Source organism: Lithobates pipiens, unplaced genomic scaffold (genome assembly GCF_037356315.1).
Source record: "Lithobates pipiens isolate NorthernLeopardFrog02 unplaced genomic scaffold, aLitPip1_a1.2 Scaffold_3, whole genome shotgun sequence".
Lineage (NCBI taxonomy): Eukaryota > Metazoa > Chordata > Amphibia > Anura > Ranidae > Lithobates > Lithobates pipiens.
In genome coordinates, this window is record NW_027507790.1 from 108,389,432 (window position 1) to 108,414,410 (window position 24,979).

The 24,979-nt window shown below is 45.9% G+C and overlaps 1 protein-coding gene across 1 annotated transcript in view; it reads right to left on the minus strand.

Annotated features, from left to right (window-relative positions):
- Positions 1 to 495: 495 nt before the first annotated feature.
- The window catches only part of PHAX (phosphorylated adaptor for RNA export), a 37,419-nt gene continuing 12,935 nt past the window's right edge, over positions 496 to 24,979 (minus strand). Inside the window, exons 2-5 of the mRNA XM_077462165.1 lie at positions 23,696 to 24,297; positions 17,617 to 17,737; positions 11,374 to 11,457; positions 496 to 918 (exon numbers count right to left, since the gene is read on the minus strand). Of these exons, the coding sequence (XP_077318291.1) occupies positions 658 to 918; positions 11,374 to 11,457; positions 17,617 to 17,737; positions 23,696 to 24,297 (1,068 nt within the window). The 3' untranslated portion in view covers positions 496 to 657. The remainder of the gene's footprint in view (positions 919 to 11,373; positions 11,458 to 17,616; positions 17,738 to 23,695; positions 24,298 to 24,979) is intronic.

Below are 24,979 nucleotides of genomic sequence, written 5' to 3' on the forward strand. Positions count from 1 at the left end.
CCAGAACAGGCTGGCACAGAACTCCAAATTCTGTGCCCAAGGTGCAATAATTCCTACCCATCCACTGGTAGCAAGATTAAAATTAAATATGTCTGCCTACGCAATTGGGACATGAAAGTCAAAGGAATAAATGCGCTCTATAGTGGTAAATAGGCAACAGTACCAACAGACCAAATCCTGTGTTTATAGTATATTACACCAAATATAAAAAAAAAAAAAAAAAAAAAAAAAAGTACAACCAAAGAGTTTCCAGCATGCTGGGAAAAGGATTACCCTCACATTCTGTTTTAGCAAGTTCAGAAAACTTCTACCAGATTATCGTTTGCAATACCCAAATAGGATAACATTCTAATGTTACCTCATCATAAGTCCAGCCATCAGGGCCTAAACACTCATGCCTCTGGTGCTGTAACAATGCTTGGGAAAAAACACACGCACAAAACAGAAAAACACTAATAGGGCGTAAGGCAAAATACAAACATAAAAAGTACAAAATCAAAAAAACTTACCCCAAAAAACTGAGGCACATTTAATAAGCAATGCCATTACTAATTTCAATCTACACTTAACTGGTAAATTTTGTCAATTCTGTAGCAACAAAGTCTCACATTTTTACTAGTAAATACACATTTGTGCAAAGTCCTAGCAAGGCTCCAGTTAAAATGTTTCCAAGTCATGGGAATTGTCAATCTCAATGGCATCTTCGGGGTCTAATTTCATCTCTGGGGTTTCATCATCAAGAGAAGCTAAAGCTTCATTTGTGTCGCTTGCAAAAGTCTCCCTTGATGTATCATCATGTTCTTGAAAGTTAAGGCTTTTGATGGCCTCCTTGGCCTTCTTCCCCAGTATGTGACGTCTCCTTTTCTTTGCAGCCTTCTTAATCTCCAATTCCTTCTGGTTTTCCACATAAAATATCTCCTTAAGAGCAATAAAAAAAAAAAAAAAAGTTAAAGGAAAATGGTTTGAGGTTTTTTTTTAAAGCTGACAAATGCAGCCCTGTACTTAATAATGCAATATCTTTCCAAGTACCCAATTTTGATTTGCTATCAGCTCCCTGCCAGTCCCTGTGGAGAGGGACACAAGTGGGTTTGGGGCAGGGGGAAGAGATCTGCAAGTAAAAGTGAAACCTGCAGCGCAGCATACCTGCGGTTTCTCATGGGCTTATGTTAGATCCCGTGTTTTGGCTATACTTCTCCTTTAAGTCACATAACCACCCAAGCCACTCCATAGTGAAACACTTTGAGGAGATGTGTTGAGTTTGTTAACCCTTTGCTGACCAGCTCACAACGATGTACGTCAGCACAATGGCACAGCTGGGCAAATGGGCGTACAGGTACATGTCCTTTAAATCGTGGCATTGTGGGCGCGCCGCGCACTCCGTGACCATGGACTAGGTCCGCCAGGGGCCCATGATCGCGTCATGGAGCGGCATAACGGGGTGGTGCCCATGTAAACAAGGCATTTCCCTGTTCTGCCTAACATGACGGTGATCTACTGCTCCCTGTTATCAGGAGCAGTGATCTCATGTTCTAGTGAGACTACCCCACAGCTATAATGAATCACTCCCTAGGGCACACTTAACCCCTTGATCACCCCCTAGGTGTTTAACCCCATGCCCTGGCAGTGTCATTTACACAGTAATCGGTCCATTTTAAAGCACTGATCGCTGTATTAACATTGGTCCATAATATATATATATATATATATATATATATATATATATATATATATATATATATACACACATACAAATTTTTAATCCTGAGCTACTAGCCAGGCCTTAAGGGTTACTTGCCACCAGTTGCCTCAACTGATCCCTACCCTGCACTGCCCTTAATCCCCCCCCTTAAATACGGCCTCGTAAATTATCTCATGAAATGACACTTAAAGAGGAAGTAAACCCTGATGAGTTTACTTCTTCTTTCATTCCCTGCAAAGGTAAAGCACAATGGGCTACTATGCATCGCATAGTAGTCCATTATGTGTCACTTGCCTGACACAGGAGCCAGCGAAGTCACCGCTGTCCCCTGTAGTCCGGCGCATCCATCTTCTTGGTGGGTCTCGCTGCTCTCATTCAGCGAAGCCGCAATGACGTCACTCCTGCGCATGCGCACGGGAGCCGCCACTCACGGCATATCGCCGTTGACCGCGGCGCCTGTCTTTCAGCAAATATCTCCTAAGCCGTGTAGGTTTAGGAGATATTTCTTGGACCTACAGGTAAGCCTTAATCCAGGCTTACCTGTAGGTCAAAGTTGGTTGTAAGGGTTTACAACCACTTTAAGTGTTTTATGCAGAACATTACAAAAATAAAATAAATATTAAAAACTATCAGTGCAGCCACACCTGTGCCTGCCATTGCAGCCGAAGAGGAAGAATCGGTGCTAGACAAGAAGAAGGAACCGAGTCCTCATTGTCAAAAGAGATAACCGAACACCCAGTAACCATAGTTAAGTAACTTTTGAGCATACTTTTACTGTGTAGAGACTAGGGCTGCAACTAACGATTATTTTCATAATCGATTTGGCCGATTGTTTTGATTAATTGGTTAATAACCTTTAAAAAAAAAAATAAAAAAAAAAAAACTTTAAATGACATTTTCAGACATTGTATGTGGTTTTCGTTCAGAAATTACATTCATTTTAAAAACAGAATGTTAAAAACAAGTGAAAATTTCTTTCATTCAGCTAATGTACAAAGATTTTTCGTCTTAATATTCTCATCTGAAAATTGATCTGTGTGGCCAGCATAAGGCTTGGTACACACCTATGCAGTTTGCTTTTGATATGTTTCTGCAGTGCGTTTTGATTTTTGCGCATATTTTACTGCAATTTGCATTTTTGCATTTTTTTGGGGCAGATTATAAAAAAAAAAAAAAACACAAATTGCTGCAAAAACGCATTGCATGCTTTTCTGCAGCTTCTCCATTGAAGTATATGGAACCAATAAAGCACCATTTTGTGTAAAAGTCCCTGACCCTTTCAGATGTGATTGTGTCCCATAGGAAACCATGCAAACGAACTGTAGGGCATTTCTGCAAAAAGCACCAACACATAGATGTAAACCAGGTCATAGCCCTTGTACACGGTTGAATATTCCCATGGACAATGTCCGATAGGACCTTGTTGTCGGATAGTCCGACTGTGTGTGGGCTCCATCGGACTGTTTCCATGCGAGTATCCGACGGACCAAGTTTTCCAGCTGGGCTATAAAATTTTCCGACAACATGATCCGATCGTGTGTAGAGAATTCCGATCGGACAAAGTGGCACGCATGCTCAGATCAAATTCCTAGACCAAAGCTATTGGCTACTAGCCTGAACGTAGTCCCATCATAACGAAATTGCATCATCACGTTCTGAACAATCTGAGTTTCCGGCAACTTTGTCCAACCGTGTGTATGCAACAGTTTCGGACAAAATCCAACGGATTTGGTTGTCAGAATGTCCGACCGTGTGTACAGGGGCCAAGGCATTTAGTAACATAATGGGGCTAAAAAAAAAAAAAAAAAAAAAAAAAAAAAATTAGCCCTTTATAGTAGAAAAAAAAAAAGAAGATACAGTGAAAACTGTAGAACAGTGAAAGTAATACTTACTGTAGCGATTAACTATAAAGGGCTCATTTTAGTTTTTTTAACCCCAATATGTTACTGCCGATCAGATTAATAGATTATGAAAATAGTAATCGATTTCATAATCGATTACCGTATATACTCGAGTATAGGCCGACCCGAATATAAGCCGAGGCCCCCAATTTACCCCCAAAAAAACTGGCAAACTTATTGACTCGTGTATAAGCCGAGGGTGAGACATGCCTGTCCATCCCTGTGTGTGTGTCCGTCCATCCCTGTGTGTCCGTCCATCCCTGTGTGTCCGTCCATCCCTGTGTGTCCGTCCATCCCTGTGTGTCCGTCCATCCATCCCTGTGTGTCCGTCCATCCATCCCTGTGTGTGTCCGTCCATCCATCCATCCATCCCTGTGTGTGTGTGTGTCCATCCATCCATCCCTGTGTGTGTGTGTGTCTCCATCCATCCATCCATCCATCCCTGTGTGTGTGTGTCTCCATCCATCCATCCATCCCTGTGTGTGTGTGTCTCCATCCATCCATCCCTGTGTGTGTGTGTGTATCCATCCATCCCTGTGTGTGTGTGTATCCATCCATCCCTGTGTGTGTGTGTCTCCATCCATCCCTGTGTGTGTGTGTCTCCATCCATCCCTGTGTGTGTGTGTCCGTGTGTGTGTGTGTGTGTGTGTCTCCATCCATCCATCCATCCCTGTGTGTGTGTCTCCATCCATCCATCCATCCCTGTGTGTGTGTGTCTCCATCCATCCCTGTGTGTGTGTGTGTATCCATCCATCCCTGTGTGTGTGTGTGTATCCATCCCTGTGTGTGTGTGTGTATCCATCCATCCCTGTGTGTGTGTGTATCCATCCATCCCTGTGTGTGTGTGTCCGTGTGTGTGTGTCCGTGTGTGTCCGTGTGTGTGTGTGTCCGTGTGTGTGTGTGTCCGTGTGTGTGTGTCCAGCCTACCTGTGTCCCGAGCCTGTGTCCCGAGCCTCCGTCCCGTGCCTTGCCTCCGTCCCGTGCCGTGCCTTGCCTCCTTGCCTCCGTCCCGTGCCGTGCCTTGCCTCCGTCCCGTGCCTTGCCTCCGTCCCGTCCCGTGCCTTGCCTCCGTCCCGTCCCGTGCCTTGCCTCCGTCCCGTCCCGTGCCTTGCCTCCGTCCCGTCCCGTGCCTTGCCTCCGTCCCGTCCCGTGCCTTGCCTCCGTCCCGTGCCTTGCCAGGATCGCCGCTCTTCGTCGGCGCCTCGGCGGCCATTCTAAAATTCAAAAGCCGCGCCTCCGCCTTCGCCTGTGATAGGCGGAACACTGAATTTCCCAGCAGCCTGTGTTCCGCCTATCACGGACATCGTCTCATCCTCGTCCGTAGTACGAGGATGAGCGGATGTCCGTGATAGGCGGAACACTGACTGCTGGGAAATTGAGTGTTCCGCCTATCACAGGCGGAGGCGCGGCTTTCGAATTGTAGTATGTCCGCCGTCTGTCTGCTCGATACGCTGATCGAGCAGTCAGACGGCGATGACTCGAGTATAAGCCGAGGGGGGCACTTTCAGCCTCAAAAAAGAGGCTGAAAATCTCGGCTTATACTCGAGTATATACGGTAGTTGCCTTTTAATCGATTAGTTGTTTCAGCCCTAGTAGAGACCATAGTTTATTTGCTAGGCTTCTTGCACAATATTTCTGTCAGTCTTGTACTATATTCCTAATATTGTAATAGTTTTATATGTACAGCATTTTTGTTCAGTAAAAACACATCTATACAGTGCAGAGGTCACAGCTTTCTTGCTTATACTGCAAAGTAACCTTGCTAGACAGACTTAAGCAAAACAACTGGGGGCTCCTCTGCATTTTGTACTAGAAGTCAATTAAAGATGACCTTTTTTTTGTAGTGCGTTGTGTAGCTTGTGCTAGGTAAAAATGAGCGTAAGCTGTTTAGGAAAAGGATGCAGAGATTTGTGGGGTATAAAGGGGAGTGTGCAGTTTACCTAGCTGGGCCAGAGACAATGAGTGGGAGTCTCTTGCTAAAAAATTTGGAAAGTATGCTTCTCCCTTGAATAAGACTTGGGGTGATAGGGTCAGAAATTTTTGTAGATTTTAGCCTTAAGGGGTTGTATTTTAGTAAAGCACATAAGAGGACAGTGTGCAGTGTGGGTTGGCATTTTGCTCATGGTCTCTATACTGAATCACAGAGAAGGAAGAAGGCAGAGGCAGAAGTTAAGGTATTAAAAGACCAGCAGTTACTTCTGAGTGTGTTCGTTCAACTGCTAGTCGGGCTGATGATTTGCAAGAGCGGTGTGAAGCCCTCATGACCAAATCAATGAATGCCTTAAGGAAAAGGAAGGGCTGTAAACCTGTTAGTAAAGTCAGGGTACGTGCCATTGTCACATCTCAAGACTTAGATTGTGAGAATGTGCCCTTTTCAAAAAGATAGTGAGGATGAGGAGGTGGCCTTTCATATTTCGGATGATCTGCTAGTGGGAAAGAAAAGGTATGCCAGACCTTTCATTACTAAGCATAGTAAATGAGAGAGGATATGGCAGATGGGGAGGTGCATTATTGCGGAGATGTGGAATTTGTAGTAGTACAGGAGTTTACACAAACTGAACTCCATAAGCTGGCTAAACAATACAACGGTCAGGGGAAACCCCTATTGGCGTTGGGTCCTACATATAAGGGATGAAGGGGGCAAACAGTGGCGTTTTGTCATCTGGTAAGGAAGCAGTGGCTATTAGAGAGTGTTGGGTCAGGGTAATGCGAAAAGCTTTAGAGTTTAGTGTGAATTTTTCACCATTGGACCTTGTGAGAGATGGAATAGTCCAAATGTACGCTAGTCCTAGTGAAATAGAAAAACTACTACCCCTGGAGAATAGCAGAGGTATTTCCAGGTTACGTGATACAGGTTGTATAACCAGATTAAATATGTTTCCAGAATGGATGGGTCCAGATATGGAACCCTTTACGTCTGCTTTGCGCTCTACCCTGATGAAGTCTGTGCCATTTAATCTCAGGGCTCCTTTGTCTTTGATGGAAGGCCTGGGACTAAAAAGCAAGATTCAAGAAGCCACTACCCTTTTAAGCCAGTCGGGGGAGTTGGAGACTAAAGGCAGGGCAGTAGATATGGTCTGGCCAGATAGGAAGAAAACAAAGGAGTGAGGTAAAGACAGGTGGTGAAGAGAAAACCAGGCTAGTTATCGCTAGGAAACAAATGAGGGTGGCCCTATTAAAAGGCAGGTGTACCTAAAGATTAGATAAATAGGATTTGTACTGCAGAAATGCAAAAGAGGTGGAAACATTTAGTGAGTAAAACTGTCAGGGTTAGGAACACCATTCCTAGTGAAGATACCAGCCTAGACTTAGAGAAAACAGAACAGACCCAAACCAAATCCCAACACTGCACATGAGCCCAAACACAAGTCTCTTTATCCTGGGGAGGAGTTCCAGAGACTCAGAAAAAGGGGATTGGGAGGTTCTTCATCTTTTATAAAGAGGTGGGTCTTCAGTAATAGTAGTGTGGACAGTGACAGAAGGAGACAGGCGCCCCTATGCACAACCTGTCATTATATGGTGAGGGAAGTGGTCTTCTACACATGCGATGGCTTTAGTTTATACTGGAGCTGAAGTTACACTTTTGCAAGGAAATCCTTCACATCACAAAAAGGAGAATTGATTTATGTAGAAGGTTTGGGAGGGAAAACCACACCAGCGGTTAGGACATGGGTGAAACTGGCTATTGGATTTTGGTATCAGAGTTACCCGAATATATTCTTGGGATGGATGTACTTCAAAGTCAGTCTATTCAGTCTGAATGGGGTACGTTCACTTTCGGGTAACCTGATAAAGCATATCTGGTTAGGGCGGTGAAGGCTGTGGTCAGAGGTCATGCAAAATGGACCAGTCTACATTCCTCCAAAGAAGCCAGTCTGTCTCGAGCCATACAGACATCCAGGAGGCCACAAAGAAATTGGGGAGACTATTCAAGAACTGTTGAGAGTAGGGATAGACCTGCTTTAAGTCCTTTCTCTGCTCTGGTGTTCCCAGTAAAGAAACCGGATGCGACATATAGAATGACTGTGGATTACAGAGGTTTAACCACTTGCCGACCACCGCACGACGATGTACGTCCTATTTTTAAAGAGGGATATCTCGGTAACGGCAGCAACTGCTGCCACAACCGAGATATCCATCTCTTCAGGCGGCGGTCGGCTGTACGATAACGGTGGTCTCCGCGAGATCACCGCCATCGGCGGCGGGAGAGGTGCCACCCCCCCTCCCGCACCTTCCGTCGCTTACCGGAGCAGTCGGTAGCGGCGGAGGCGATCGGGTCCTAGCTGGGCATAGAGACAAGTGAGGCTAAGATGGCCCCCACTCGTCTCTATACCTAGAGGGAGGGCGGAAGCGACGTCAAAACGTCACTTCCGCCCATACCTCTTAAAAGGTATATTTTTTTTTTAAATGTCATTTTTTCTTTTTTTTTTCTTTTCTTTTTTAATTAATTAATTTTTTTTGTTGCATTTTAGCCCAAATATGAGATCTGAGGACTTTTTGACCCCAAATGTCATATTTAAGAGGACCTGTCATGCTTTTTTCTATTACAAGGGATGTTTACATTCCTTGTAATAGGAATAAAAGTGATCCATTTTTTTTTTTTTAAACAGTGTAAAAATAAATAAAATCAATTAAAATAAGAAAAAAAAAAGTTTTTATAAAACACCCCGTCACGACGAGCTTGCGCACAGAAGTGAGCGCATACGTGAGTAGCGCCCGCATATGAAAACGGTGGTCAAACCACACGTGAGGTATCGCCGCGATCGGTAGAGCGAGAGCAATAATTCTAGCCCTAGACCTCCTCTGTAACGCAAAAAATGCAACCTGTAGAATTTTTTAAAATGTCGCTTATGGAGATTTTTGAGGCTAAAAGTTTGACGCCATTCCACGGCGGGCGCAATTTTGAAGCGTGACATGTTGGGTATCAATTTACTCGGCGTACCATTATCTTTCACAATATAAAAAAAATAAGGCCAATTTTACTGTTGTCTTATTTTTTTATTCAAAAAAGTGAATTTTTTTCCAAAAAAAGTGCGCTTGTAAGACCGCTGCGCAAATACGGTGTGAAAAAAAGTATTTCAATGACCGCCATTTTATTCTCTAGGGTGTTAGAAAAAAAAACAATATAAAATGTTTGGGGGTTCTAAGTAATTTTCTAGCAAAAAAAACTGTTTTAAACATGTAAACACCAAGTCTGAAAAAGAGGCCTGGTCCTTAAGTGGTTAAACAGAGTGGCACCTCCATTGAAGTCAGATGTACCAGATATGATCTTAATCATTAAGAAAACTGCTAAAATAGGCAGGAGAATATTATGCTGTGATAGACATTAATGGTTTCCTTTATATTTGATAGACCCACTTTTCCTTTGTGTGGGACGGCCGCCAGTACACTTTCGTCATGCTTCCTGAAGACTATGTTCATTCTCCAACAATTTTTCATGGACTGATTGCCCGAGATTTAAGTTCCCTGAATTTGAAAGTCACCGTGTTTCACTACATTGATGAAATCATGATCTCTGGGACAGAAGATGTAACTGAAGCAATGCATCTGCTGATATAACACATGGAGAACAGAAGGTGAGCCATCAAAGGACCTGCCAGAGGGGAAATTCCTGGGAATGATGTGAACTGGGGCACAGAGGGAAAATTCCAGAGACAGTTGGGCAAACTATCCAGTTGCTGTCGCCACCCTACTAGCAAAAAGGAGGCCATTGGAAATGTGGGTTCTGGAGATTGTTCATCCCACATCTTGGACTGATTCTGAGACCTATATACAATGTCACGAGAAAAAGACTGTTTCCCATGGGGTTCAGAGCAGCGGACCACATTCCCGTCTGCTAAAGAAGCCATTTTGCAGCATCAGGGATCGGGACCCATGAGACAAGGAGTACACATTTCAGCTGGATGTAGGGAAGCAGGTAGTAGACACCTGCTTCACTACAGCCAGCTGAATACACCAAATGTACTCTGAGGCAGACCATAACACATGGTTCCAGTAATCCACTTCTTTAATCTGCTCCTCTTCAAACTGCTGGCTTTCTAGTGCATCATCTTTAGAAGAAGCTTCCTTCTGGGACGACAGCCATGCAGATCAAATTTGATGCAGTGTGCTGTGCATGGTCTGAGCACTGATAGGCTGACCCCAACCCTTCAACCTCTGCAGCAATGCTGGCAGCATTTATACGTCCAATTCTCAAAAGACAACCTCTGGACATGACTATTCACTCAACTTCTTTGGTCGACCATGGTGAGTGGAACCTGTCCTGTTAAACCTCTGTATGGTCTTGGTCACTGTGCTGCAGCTCAGTTTCAGGGTCTTGGCAATCTTCCGATAGCTTAGCCCATCTTTATGTAGACCAACAATTTTTTTTTTAGATCCTCAGAGAGTACTTTACCATGAGGTTCCATGTTGAATGTCCAGTGACCAGTATAAGAGAGTGAGAAAGATACCAATTTTAACACACCTGCTCCCCCATTCACACCTGAGGCCTTGTAACACTAATGAGTCACAAGATGCGGGGGGGGGGGGGGGGGGGGGTGGCTAATTAGGCCTAATTTGGACATTTTTACTTAGGGATGTACTCACTTTTGTTGCCAGCGGTTTAGACATTAATGGCTGTGTGTCGAGTTATTTTGAGGGGACAGTGAAATCGCACTGTGGACTGTTTACAAGACCCACCCTAAAGACAGGTGGAACATGTACCATGTTCCAAAAAGTTTAACTTATCCTTAAGGCTGGGTTCACACCACAGCGACGCGGGAACGCAGCGAATCCACGGCGTTTTCCCGCATCGCATTACTCCCGCCGGCAGTTCACACTGCCCTATGCGAACGGCTGGGAGTGTCAATGATATGTTAATGACACCCCCAGATCAGTCTGCATATCGCAGTGCGATCTGCCGACTCGCACAGGAATCGGATCGCATGGTGTGAACACCCATGCGATCCGATTCTGTTGCGGACCAAAAAAAGGGTCCCGTGCGAGTTTGCTGCAGGAGCGATGCAAATTCAGCCATACTATTTGTATGGCTGAACTCGCATCGCTACGGAGATCGGATGTGATTTGCACTGCGGTGCAAATCACATCCGGATCTCCCCCCGCAGCAGTGTGAACCCGGCCTAAAAGTGGTTTAAAGGCAGACGTTCATCTTAATGCATTCTATGTGTTCTATTCTTTGAATCTGTTCTATTCTTTGTGCAGCAGCCGCTCAAGCCCCCCTAATACTAACTTGAGCCCCCTCTCTGTTCAGCGATGTTGCACGAGTATCTCGTCTGCCTGGGACATGCCTCCCAATTGGCGGAGACAGCAGCGTGGCACCATTGGCTCCCGCTGCTGTCAATCAAAATCAGTCAGCCAATAAGGAGAGAAAAGGAAATGGGGAAGCTGCTTGCTGTGGTGGCAGGAGGGAAGGGCCAGGAGCTCCAGCGAGGGATCCGAGAAGAGGAGGATCCCGGCTGCTCTGTGTAAAGCCACTGCAACGGAAAAGGCTTGTTATTTTTAAAGCAAAAAAAAAAAAAGGGGGGGGGGGGGGGACTTTATAATCCCTTTAAGCCAATAATACGCCAGCATAGTTATTGCTGCCAGGGTCATTTTTCTGACAGGGGGATTTCTGCACCATTTCCCAGATTGAACTCGCCCTCACAACCATCATATAAATGAAACGAAAAGATTTCACTAAAATAGGTTTTAGGTGAAATTATAACTCTGGCCCACAAAGCCTGATAATACATTTACGGAATTTTTTTTCAACCCCAATCTTAGCTGTGTACATACCTTCACTTGATCTGATGTAATACTTGGTGTGTTTTTTAGAAGATTTAAATAGACGCCACCAGGTGTCCTCCTCCTGCTTCCATTCTGTAACCAAACCAGAAAAGATTCTTCTAAAGACAATAAAACTAAGGGTAAAAGTATACCTGTGGCCAGACTATGGACATTAAACTATTTGCATTGTTAAAATGCAAAAGCAGTTAAAAATCTACTTAAAACCACAATACACCAACCGCTCTAGCCGATTTTTAATATGAAGTTATTTATTCTCAAACATCTCACATACTAGAATCAGGTTTTAGTTTCTAATTGATAAAAACACCTGCTGGTTGTTTACATGAGAAGGCTGACAGCATATGAACTGAAAATTAATTTTCTCTACAATGCTTATAGATGGAGATCTGGGCACAGGTTCACTTGATGGAAATCAATCTAAGCCACATGATAAAAATGAAAGGTCACATTTTAAAGATATCATTGCCAACTTGTCATTAAAGCGGGAGTCCGGTTTTTTTTTTTTTTTTTTTTTTAAAAGCCAGCAGCTACAAATACTGCAGCTGCTGACTTTTAAAATAGTGACACTTACCTGTCCAGCGCGCCCGCGATGTCGGCACCCGAAGCCGATCTCTCGATCGTCTCTCGGGTTCTGCCGCCGCCATCTTGGGTATGGGAATCAGGAAGTGGAGCCTTTCGGCTTCATTTCCTGATTCCCTACTGCGCATGCGCGAGTCGCGCTGCGCAATAAGAATGGACCCGCTGCCTCTGGGATCTGTGTGTTTCCCAGCAGGCAGCGGGGGACCTTCGGAAAGGGGCGTAATGTACGCCCCTTTCCGCAGACTACTATCCCAGAAGTGGGTGCAGATACCTGTGCTGTACAGGTACCTGCACCCCCCTCCCCCCTGAAAGGTGCCAATTGTGGCGCCGGAGGGGGGGAGGGTTCCGATGAGCGGAAGGTCCACTTTAGGGTGGACCTCCGCTTTAACCACTTCGCATCCAGGCCAATTCTGACACTTCACTCTACATGTAAAAATGATAATGTTTTTGCTCTAAAATGACATAGAACCCCCAACATTATATATGTTTTTTTTTTTTTTTTTTTTTTTTTTTTAGCAGACACCCTAGAAAATGCAATGGCGGTCATTGCAAATTTTTATCTCGCATGGTATTTGTGCAGTAATTTTTCAATTGCATTTAAAAAAATTAAAGTTTTACTCTTTTAAAAGACAGTAAAGTTACAGAGGAGGTCTAGGGTTAGAATTATTGCTCTACCAATCACGGCGACACTTCACATGTGCTTCGAACACCGTTTTCATATGTGGGAAGGACTTACATATGCGTTCCCTTCTGCGTACGAGCACACGGACAGGGGTGCTTTTAAAAAAAAAAAATAGGATAACTTATTCCTATTACAAGGAATGTAAACACCCCTTGTAATAGGAATATGACAGGGCCTCTTTACAGTTATATATGTGGGGGGTCAATAGGACCCCACATCTCACCACTAGACTGGGAAGCCTGAAAAAAAAAAAAAAAAAAAAAAAAAAAAAAAAAAAGATCCTGGCTTCCCAGCGGAGGAGGTGCTGTTTTTTTGAACGCAGAGGCCGGGCGTGACATCATAACATCACCCTGGCCTCCGAATGATCAGAGACTCCGGCGACCATCTGGTCCAGCGGATCCTCTGACCGACTCACCGATTGCTGCGGTGAGTCGGTAGAAGCACCGGAGGGTGGCAGGAGGATGTCCCCTTTCGCCGCCCAAAGGGTCAAGCGCCGGAACAGCTGCTATGATCATTCTTATGGTGTAGAGAAGGGATATGCAATTAGCGGACCTCCAGCTGTTACAGAACTACAAGTCCCATGAGGCATAGCAAGTCTCTGACAGCAACAAGCATGACACCTAGAGGCAGAGGCATGATGGGACTTGAAGTTTTGCAACAGCTGGAGGCCCGCTAATTGAATATCCCTGGTGTAGAGAATCGCCGGCTTAAAATGCAGATATCTGAATGATGCCTGAGGCTACAGACATCATTCAGATATAACCCCACAAAGCCAAGGACGTCATATGACGGCATGCGGATGCCAAGTGGTTAAAAGGTGCAAAAGCTCCAAAGCTGTCAACCTGAGCCTGGACTTCCTAGTGAGTTACTTAACCAGTTGCCGACCGCCGCACGACGATGTACGTCGATAGCATGGCACGGGCAGGCATATTGGCGTACATGTACGTCCCTTGCCTCCCGCGGGTCGGGGGCCCGATCGGGCCCCCGCCCGGTGCCTGCGGCGGTCGGTATTCGTGCGGGAGCGATCCCGGACGAGGGGACGGCCATTCGTTCATGGCCACCCCCTCGCGATCGCTCCCGACGAATAGGAATCCCCCGTGACATCACTTCCTCTCCTGTAATGTAAACACAGGAGAGGAAGTGATGTATTCTCTCCTCCGTGTCGGTATTTTTCGTTCCGACACGGAGGAGAGCGGATCGGTGAGTTGCACCAACACTCTACACACACAGTAGAACATGCCAGGCACACTCACACCCCCCCTTTACCCCCCGATCACCCCCCCAATTACCCCTGCCCCCCAGTCACAGTGACACCAATGTCATTTTTTTTTTTTTTTTTTGCATTGGTGTCATTTGTGACTGTAATAACTGTTAGGGCAGTTAGAGTTAGCCCCCTTTAGTTCTAATGTACCCCCCTAACCCCCCCAATAAAGGTTTAACCCCGTGATCACCCCCCGTCGCCAGTGTCACTAAGGCTGGGTTCACATTGCAGCGGTTTATGAGAACGAATGTGATTCGCACCGCACTGCAGTGCAAATCACATCCGATCTCTGTGCGATTCGAGTTCAGCCATTCGCCGCACCCGCCACACCCGCCGCACCCACCGCAAATTCGCACGGGACCCTTTTTTTGGCCCGCAGCAGAATCGGATCGCATGGGTGTTCACACCATGCGATCCGAGTTTGCAGATCGCACTGCGATATGCGAACTGATCTGGGGGTGTCAGTAACATTTCACTGACACTCCCAGCAGTTCGCATAGGGCAGTGTGAACTGCCGCCGGGAGGCATGCGATGCGGGAACCCGCCGCGGATTTGCGGCGTTTCCGCATCGCTCCAGTGTGAACCCAGCCTAATAAGCGATCATTTTTCTGATCGCCGTATTAGTGTCACAGGTGACGCTAGTTAGGCAGGTAGGTATTTAGGTTCGCCGCAGCTTTTTATAGCGCCAGGGACCCCCATATACTACCGCATAAAGCCCCCTGATTGCCCCCTAGTTAACCCTTTCACCAGTGATCACCATATAACTGTTACAGGTGACGCTGGTTGGTTAGTTATTTTTTATAGTTTCAGGGCACCCGCCATTTATTACCTAATAAAGGTTTAACCCCCTGATCACCCGGCGGGTGTCATTTGTGACTAATAACTGTTAGGGCAGTTAGGGTTAGCCCCCTTTAGTTCTAAGGTACCCCCCTAACCCCCCCAATAAAGGTTTAACCCCGTGATCACCCCCCGTCGCCAGTGTCACTAAGGCTGGGTTCACATTGCAGCGGTTTATGAGAACGGATGTGATTCGCACCGCACTGCAGTGCAAATCACATCCGATCTCTGTGCGATTCGAGTTCAGCCATTCGCCGCCGCACCCGCCACACCCGCCGCACCCGCCGCAAATTCGCACGGGACCCTTTTTTTGGCCCGCAGCAGAATCGGATCGCATGGGTGTTCACACCATGCGATCCGAGTTTGCAGATCGCACTGCGATATGCGAACTGATCTGGGGGTGTCAGTAACATTTCACTGACACTCCCAGCAGTTCGCATAGGGCAGTGTGAACTGCCGCCGGGAGGCATGCGATGCGGGAACCCGCCGCGCATTCGTGGCGTTCCCGCATCGCTCCAGTGTGAACCCAGCCTAATAAGCGATCGTTTTTCTGATCGCTGTATTAGTGTCACAGGTGACGCTAGTTAGGCAGGTAGGTATTTAGGTTCGCCGCAGCTTTTTATAGCGCCAGGGACCCCCATATACTACCGCATAAAGCCCCCTGATTGCCCCCTAGTTAACCCTTTCACCAGTGATCACCATATAACTGTTACAGGTGACGCTGGTTGGTTAGTTATTTTTTTATAGTTTCAGGGCACCCGCCATTTATTACCTAGTCTCACTAGTGTACCCCTAAATTTAGGGGTGTCTACTTTCCAAAATGGGGTCATTTGGGGGGGGTTTGTGCCATCTTGGCATTTTATGGCCTTCAAAACTGTAACGCCCTTAGAAAGCCTGAAGGCGGTGCTTGGTTTTCGGGGCCCCGTACGCGGCTAGGCTCCCAAAAAGTCCCACATATGTGGTATCCCCGTACTCAGGAGAAGCAGCAGAATTTATTTTGGGGTGTCATTTCACATATGCCCATGGCATGCGTGAGCAATATATCATTTAGTGACAACTTTGTGAAAAAAAAAAAAAAAAAAAAAAAAGTTTGTAATTTTCCCGCAACTTGTGGCAAAATATAAAATATTCCATGGACTCAACATGCCTCTCAGCAAATAGCTTGGGGTGTCTACTTTCTAAAATGGGGTCATTTGTGGGGGTTTTGTGCCATCTTGGCATTTTATGGCCTTCAAAACTGTAATAGGTAGTGAGAAGTGAACTCAAAAATGTACGCCCTTAGAAAGCCTGAAGGCGGTGCTTGGTTTTCGGGGCCCCGTACGCGGCTAGGCTCCCAAAAAGTCCCACATATGTGGTATCCCCGTACTCAGGAGAAGCAGCAGAATTTATTTTGGGGTGTTATTTCACATACGCCCATAGCATGTGTGAGCAATATATCATTTAGTGACAACTTTGTGTAAAAAAAAAAAAAAATTTTTTTTTTTGTCATTATTCAATCGCTTGAGGCAAAAAAATAAAATATTCAATGGGCTCAACATGCCTCTTATCAATTTCCTTAGGGGGTCTACTTTCCAAAATGGGGTCATTTGGGGGGGTTTTGTACTGCCCTGCCATTTTAGCACCTCAAGAAATGAGATAGGCAGTCGTAAACTAAAAGCTGCGTAAATTGCAGAAAACGTACCTTAGTTTGTAGATGTGACAACTTTTGCGCAAACCAATAAATATACAATTATTGACTTTTTTTTTACCAAAGACATGTGGCTGAATACATTTTGGCCTAAATGTATGACTAAAATTGAGTTTATTGGATTTTTCTAATAACAAAAAGTAGAAAATATCATTTTTTTTCAAAATTTGCGGTCTTTTTACGTTTATATCGCAAAAAATAAAAATCGCAGAGGCAATCAAATACCATCAAAAGAAAGCTCTATTTGTGGGAAGAAAAGGACGCAAATTTTGTTTGGGTACAACATTGCATGACCGCGCAATTACCAGTTAAAGCAGCGCAGTGCCAAAGTGTAAAAAGACCTCTGGTCATTTACCAGCAAAATGGTCCGGTCTGAAAGTGGTTAAAGAGGAAGTAAACCCTTACAAACCACTTTGACCTACAGGTAAGCCTAGATTAAGGCTTACCTGTAGGTCCAAGAAATATCTCCTAAACCTATATGGTTTAGGAGATATTTGCCCGAAAACGGGCACCGCTGTCTACGGCGCATGCGCCGTAGACAGCGGCGCGTAGGCGCACTAAACGCGGCAGTTCCAAGAATGGAGCTGCCGCATTTGTCGACTCCCGTGCGCATGCGCGGGAGTGACGTCATCGCGGCTTTGCCGAATGACAGCGGCGGAGCTGCGAGACGCCACTCCCGTGCGCATGCGCGGGAGTGACGTCATCGCGGCTTCGCCGCTGTCATTCGGCGGAGCTGCGAGACGCCACAAGCAAGATGGATGCGGCGGACTACAGGGGACAGCGGCGACTTCGCTGGCTCCTGTGTCAGGTAAGTGACACATAATGGGCTACTATGCGATGCATAGTAGTCCATTATGCTTTACCTTTGCAGGGAAAAAAAGAGGAAGTAAACTCATCAGGGTTTACTTCCTCTTTAATACAGACTAAGCATTCAAGACAGACGTTTACACTTTTCAGGCTTCATTTACTTTATCGTTTACCGCAGGTTAGTAAAAACAAGTAGAAAAGGAAGTTAGGAGGATGATGGAACCAAAGTTTGAACCGCTAAAAAGTTATGAGCTATCCTTATAAACTGCTGGCCATGTTGCCAGGGCTTTAACCCTGAACTAGATAATTTTGCACTTTTTATTCAACAAGGTTGGACAAGTTGCAATTTTTATACAAAATAGAATTGTTAAATCTTACCAAAATAAAGAGCCCTCCATTTTGTTCCACCTCGGCAGTCTCCATTAGGAGTTCTATCGCCTTTTTGGTGCCAATGCTTTTCACAACTCGCTGGATGAGATCTGTTTTAGGTTCACGAAGCCTGCAAGATAAAAGGGGCATATATAAAACATTCTTCTGTGTGGGGGGCAACCATCTTAGTAGACGCAGGGATTTGCATCATGTCAGAGCCTCCAGCAAGGACAAAACTGAGCTGGAGGCTAATGAGATGAGAGGTAATGAGATTTCCTGAGACTAACAGAGGCAGCAGTACCTTAAATCTCACACTGCATTTATACAGCTATAAGAAAGCTAGGCATGCCTTGGCTTATTGGCATGCTTGGAAGTACACTGCTATTTTTCAGAGGAATTCCCAAAAAATAAAAAAAAAATAAAAAAATAAAAAGCCTCACTTCACGCTAGATGCGGTGCAAATTCACAGCGGATTCCACATCACACCAAAACCCATTAATGCGAGCTGATCGCGGGGCGTATGATAAAGTTAATGGCACCCCAAATCGATTTGCATAACACTGCGATGTGCAGAATCGGATCACACGGGTGTTCTCACCCATGCAATCCGATTCTGGTGCTGACAAAAAAAAAAAAAAAAAAAAAAAAAAGGGGGGGGAATGGTCCCACACGAATTTGGTGCGCATACGGTGTGATTGGAGCTATACAAACCAATGGCTTAAAATCGCAACTCAGACACCACATCAGTGTGAATCAAGGTTGGAAGTTGAACTCTAGTCTTAAACTCAGGTCAAGAGGCTGCCAAGTCTGTTGCTTCCCACAACCATGCTAAAGAGGAGGAGATGTTGGAATCTCCACTGCAACCCTTGCTGTCAAAACACCTGAACACTGGCTATTTTATACCCAGCACCTTTGATTTTCAGCATTGAAGGATGCTGGGCAGGAGGGGTTTCTTTGGTATAAACTTAAGCATAAATAAGGCAATGTTCACATTCACACCACTCAAAAATTTGGCATCACCCCCTTGAAGCCTGAACCTCACTCAGCCTGGGTTCACACTGGTGCGTGCCAAACTCAGCATGCGATTCGCACCACATTCCTGTGAGCATCACATGCGATGTCTATGTGGTGCGATTTGAGCAATACATTTTGTATGGCTCAAATACCATCCACACCAAAATGGTGCAGGATCCCCCCCCCCCCCCTTTTCTTTTTTTCACACCTGAATCAAATCGCATGGGTGTCTGTTTCAGGGTCTTATTGATCTAACATTGACACCCGCCACAGATCAAATGGACGCCTTGCATTTGCAATCCAGGGTGACGCGATGAAACAGCAAATCTTTGTTTCCCGCAATGTATCATTGTGAACCAGGGATCACTCAAGGCTACCATTCACCTAATAATCTCTGAATACAGGCAGGTGTCCCACACAGCTGCTATAGTGCTTCTGCAAGCTCTAGTTTCTACAAATTCACAACTGCTGGGACCATTAGAATCTAACCAAATGAAGTTTTAGCTTACAGTAAGTGTATTTTGTCAAGTAGGCCACAAATGGACTTTAGTCCTATTCTGTTGTAATCCAATAAACGATGACACTACACTATATCCATTTGTACTTATATACATTTTTGCTGCATTTTGTATTCATCTGCTTCTGCTCCTGCTCCTCTTGCCCTGTGCTGTTGGCTCACAATGGTGCCTGATAGTGCAGAACATCGTAACAGAAGCTGCCACAGAGATAAATCCACTGCAACAAGAAGCGGCATAACACCTGGCAACTTTCCTCTGAACTCCAGTTGAGAAACTGATCTAGAAGTTTCTTCCCCAGCCCAACTGTCCCCGGACCGTCCCTTTTATTCATTGGATTTCAGTTTTTTCAAATCAGAGCTAGAGGGACAACATTCCATATTGATTTTACCTAGGGCAGTCCGCATGCAAAATGTCCACTCCATCAAAGGAACATCAATTAAGGCATTTGGATTCTTACAGAAGTCCTCCCATAGAGACGACTGTTTGTATTGGGACCGAAGTTTCTTGACAGCAGTACTGAGAAAGAGGGTTGTGATATTTTCAAGAAACTATGTACAGCACCATTCCAATCACTTTATGTCTGCATTGTAAAAAGGACCTGTGCACACCAAATGCGGTGTGAGAAAATAGGATTTTTGTACTCACCGTAAAATCGTCCTCTGAAGTTCATTGACGGACACAGCTCTTTTAAATCTTGACCTTAGGGTTATGTCGCCACCTTAAGGAGAGGACTAGGAAGAACATGTAAAAACGCAACTGCATTGTACCGCCCAGGGGGTGGTCCCACTGGCTTTAACCCCTCACTCTGCTTCCTGCAGCTCAGTTCGTCAAAAAGCAGTACAAATAGGAGGGGTGGGTGCTGTATCCATCAATGAACTTCAGAGAAAAAGGATTTTACAGAGTACAAAAATCCTATTTTCTCTTTCATTCATTGACGGACACAGCTCCTTTAAATATTGACCTTAGGGAAATCCCCCAAGCAGTGTCAAAAAAACGAGGGGTGCAAATAGCAAGAAATAACTTCACCCACAAGATGAACTCCTCAAACAAACAGGAGTTGCCACCTTAAAAACAGTCAACAAAACCTGCGGCCAACATATGTATCTACAGATGCATTCACAACAAGCTCGTAACTCAATGAAAGTGAATTGTAACCTTACACAGCCGCCTGCAAAACCTAGCGGCCAAAGCAGGCATCCGAAGAGGCGCTCTCTTCCACTTTGTAAAATTTAGTGAAAGTGTGAACAGACGACCAAGTTGCCGCCATACACACCTGGGAAAACAGACACTTGATGTCTGCAAGCCCAGGAGGAATGAGCGGTGACGGGAAAGGAGGGCAGCCGTCCCTTTAAGGCATAAGCCTGAACTATGATCTGTCTGATCCCCCGAGAGAACGTGGTCGACGAGACCGCCAGACCCTTTTTTGGATCAGCCAACAAAACAAGAAGAAAACTATGAGACCTAGGACTCACATGCAGAAAACGCAGCAATGACCACCTGCGGTTCACCAACAACTTCCCCGCAGCTTGTCTGAAAGGAGAAAGACTTGCGACTTTTAGGTTCAGTACCCAATCAAACTCCCAGAGAGTTTGCATGGTGATCGCTACATCCTCCCTTAATTCTAATTCGGAAGCTGCTCTCAGAAGGTCGTCTAGGTAACCCACGATTGCGATCCCACATTGCCTCAACAAACGCCAGAATTGGGGCTACCACCTTGGTGAAGACCTGGGGTGCTGACACTAGGCCAAAGGGGAGAGCCACAAATTGGTAGTGCTCTTCCGACTGCAAATTGCAGAATCCTCTGATGCCTGAGGCATATGGGTACATGTAAAGATGCCAGGAAGTCCCCCTGATGGAGTGCAGCAACCATGGAGCGAACCGATTCCATCCTGAACCTTTGCACTTTCACAAAGCAATCCTGGACCTCAAGGCCCTCAAAAGGACAGACCCCTTCCTTTGGGACTACAAACAGGTTGGAGTAGAAACCCTGAAACCTTTCCAGCGTCTGTACAGGTACTATCACCCCGCGCAGTAGCAGGTCCTGTACAGCCCCAAACAGGGCCTCCCAACGAGCCAGAAGGTTGGAGGGAAAGAATGAAACTATCTTGTATCCTGATGAAACCAATTCGCAGACCCATTGGTCAGACAGTAGGGAGGTCCACCGCGCTGCAAACTCCCAAAGGAGACACCCCCCACCCGAGAGTCGGGCGGGGGCAAACCTTCATGCGGTAAAATGTTTGCTCGCAGACTTGTTTGGCTTGCGAAATCAGGTACGCCTTTGTCCTTCAGCTGGTGCCTTGTCTGACTGGGAACGATTACCTGCCGACCGGGGCGGGCGAAAAAGTCGCCTCTAAACGGAAAGAGGGCCCTTGCCTATAGCGTGGCTCCTTACCCTTCCTGGACTGTGGGAGCAACGTGTATATAATAATGTCATCCAGCAAGGCTCCAAATAGCCTCTAACCTTGGAAGGGCAAATCCGCCAGTGCTTTATTTTTTTTTAAGATGCCTGGTCTGCAGACCAGCATTTCAGCCAAAATTAGGCGCCATAGCACCACTGCTGATACTGAAGCAGGGGGACCATATCCAGGGCCCCATCACAGACAAACTTAAGGTCATGCACCAACTGGTCTGCCAGTTCTACGCAGACAGGGGAAGTCTGTTGCTTCTCCAATTCACGGTGCAACAACTTTGCCCATTTAGTAATCGTCCGCGACACCAAGGCCGTGGGGGGGTGTCAACATCCGGAGTAGACGTTCATTTTTTTCAGGAGGCTCTCCTCAAAAGGCCAGTTGCGGGCTTCCTCATTCCTTGTAGATGAACTTATCAAAAGAAGTCAAACATGGAAGTCAAATACAGAAACACCTTAGGTGTACCTGCCGATTTGCAGGACCCAAAAGGGACCGCCACATCTGCAGATGTCCCTGCTGCAGCCTGTATCTTCAGGGTATCCCGCATTGCTGCGATAAGTGCTCCTACTAGCGATTTTTCCTGCGCTAAGCAGGACACAGTCACTCACTGTCCGAACGGTCCTGGACCACATGCTCCGACATGTCAGAACAGGGGTTGCCTGTCACAGCGGGGCCAGAGTCTTAATCAGAGCTTTCCCCAGAAGATGGGAGGGGCGGGGGTTTAGGGGCCGACAAAGCGTCCATAGGCACCGTATTTTGTGCAGGTGAGCCGGTTGCAATAGCACAGATGTCTGGGGAAGAAGCGCCAGCTTCTGACACCATGCTGACCCTCACTCACCTGCCACTACTCAGGGACTTAAGGCAAGGTACAAAAAAATTCCCACCCTCCTAGCTGCTCGCAGACTGAGGGGCCCCCCGCAGGACTCACCATCCTGACCAATTACTGCTCTGTGCTGCTGCCGTCCGCTCTGCCCTGCCCTGTGTCAGCCAAGAAGTGTAAAAACCTCGCTGTTCTGGAAGCAGCCACCAGTGCTAGAGGTAAACCGCACTGAGGCTACAAGAAAATGGCCACCGGCTGTTTTAGCAAAGTAATCACAGAGAAAACCTTCTAGGAAATGGCTGACAGCAATATACTGACTAAAGCTACAGGAAAATAGCCGCGGCCTCCCCTCATGGCAAACAGCCTGAACACCTCACTGTGGCCAGAAAAAGACAGGGAAAGAAATACAGCCAGCACAGCCTCCCTGCCAAGGCCCGAAGCACCCGCCCCCCCCCGCCCAAGTACACGCACCGCACCCCATGCACAGTCACAGCGCGCCCCCAACATGGGAAGGAGGAAATGAGGGACAAGGAGAGAGAAAAGGGAGCGCAAGAGACCCTAGTCGACCTCCCAGGGAATGCCCAGCTGCACCATCCTGCCGAGGCAGGGAGAGCCATACTTACCCTTCATGTCAGTATTGCTGGATGCATTCCTCCACAGACCCATCACCCGAGCAGTACAGGGTGGCTGTTGGCCACGGCACACTGGCACGGACAGCAGTAGCCCGGTCATATGTGCGCCCCCAAGCATATAGCTCATCGGCCACCCCTGGACCAGAAAGGGGCATGACGTGGCCGACCCAGCGTGCGCCCAACTGTTGATTGTAGATCACAGGATCAAAATTGCAGAAAAAAAATAAATAAAATTCAATGGTCCCCTTTTACACTAGGCAGAAAAAAAACTGGAGCTGCAGGAAGCAGAGTAAGGGGTTAAAGCCAGTGGGACCGCCCCCTGGGCGGCGCTGTGCAGTTTTGCTGTTTTTACATGTTTTACATGTTCTGCCTAGTCCTCTCCTGAAGGTGGCGATATAACCCTAAGGTCAAGATTTAAAGGAGCTGTGTGTCAATGAACAAATGAGAAAAGCTCATTTTGTGTGCATTTCCCACACCCCAGGTGAATGCTCTTCTCTTAACAAGTATGCCAATTAAATGTTAATGGCACCCCAAACACATCTCACATACACAACATGCATGTTTGCACCCACCAAATTGCATGGTACCGCAATAGCATGCAGTTTGATGCGGTGTGTTCTGAAAAAGTAGTGCTTGCACCACTCCATACCTTTACTGCATGCACAATAGCACAATTAAATAAAATTTAGAACTAACCTGTGTGCTATTTCATCAGAAACTTTGTCTTCTGGATCATCCTGGGTTATTTCATATCTGCCTTTAAAGTCCATTTCTAATTTTTCACCAAGCCGGTCTCTCACAGGTCTCTTCCTCTTTAAGTGACCGTTCTCTTCTTTTGGCACACGATCCTTATCTTCATTCATGTACTCATCCAAATCTTTGTCTAGTTTTACCTTCTCGCTATCATTTTCTTTTGTCATCATTTTCTTGGCTAGGACGTAATTGTAAGTCTCTGACTGGCGGCTCATATCCAACAGACCATCCATGTCCATAATTCCAAGTTCAGCAGCTACAGCCTCTTGTGTCTGCTCCTGAAGCACTGCCCCCCATATATTATTCTTTGCACTTCTTGCCTGCTTGTTCTGTATGGGAAGAGCTGAGGCCAATGTTGGTCTTGATATTATGGGAGGAGGATGGGTAGACTTCTGGCGTTTACGTTTCCATGGAGAACCCTCATCTGTATCAGAATCAGAAAAGCTGTCATCGCTAGAATCCAAACCTTTGATATTTCTGTAAGGGACACTGGAAGACAGAGCTGCATTGTTTCTGTAGTCACCAGCACTGGGTAAACCAAGTTTCTGCAAATAAACATATAGAATGCAAGGAGAAAACATATACAGAAATAAATAGGCCATAGTTACATAAAGCTCTCCAACTAAACCACGTCAACATAAATTATGCCTTAAAGTGACACTAAATGATATCCCTATTCTCCAAAAATAATCCACACACATGATTTATTGGCCATGTAATCAATTTTTTTAGAAATTGTGTTCCTTTGTGAGCACCCAAACCTTTTCATTTCCCTCTCAATTCCGTTTGTTTGAAACAAGCAGTGCGTGTTAGTTCATTGCCCTCTGTACATACCATTGTTTATAGTCCCTAGTCCATCTGAGGACCAGGCAAGAGGTGGTGACTAAGTGCCTACATACAGTGGGACCACGAGGAAAGAACGTAGCCTCTCGAACAGAAGTTATATCACAAAACGGGAAGAGGAAAAAAATAAATAAAAAAAAAAACACACACACACACACACACACACACACACACACACCACGTTTTTTACAGTCAAATTTTGGCTGTATTTGCAGTATAATTCAATGACACTGGATACATAGCCAATGGGCATAAAGTAATGAGTTCTTCTATAAGGGGGTCACATAGCTCCAGCAAATAACTCACGTGCAAGGTCTTAAAGCTTGCATGACCTTTCCGTTGAGCTTTGCATAATTTTGCACCGACACAACCACTACATGCAAA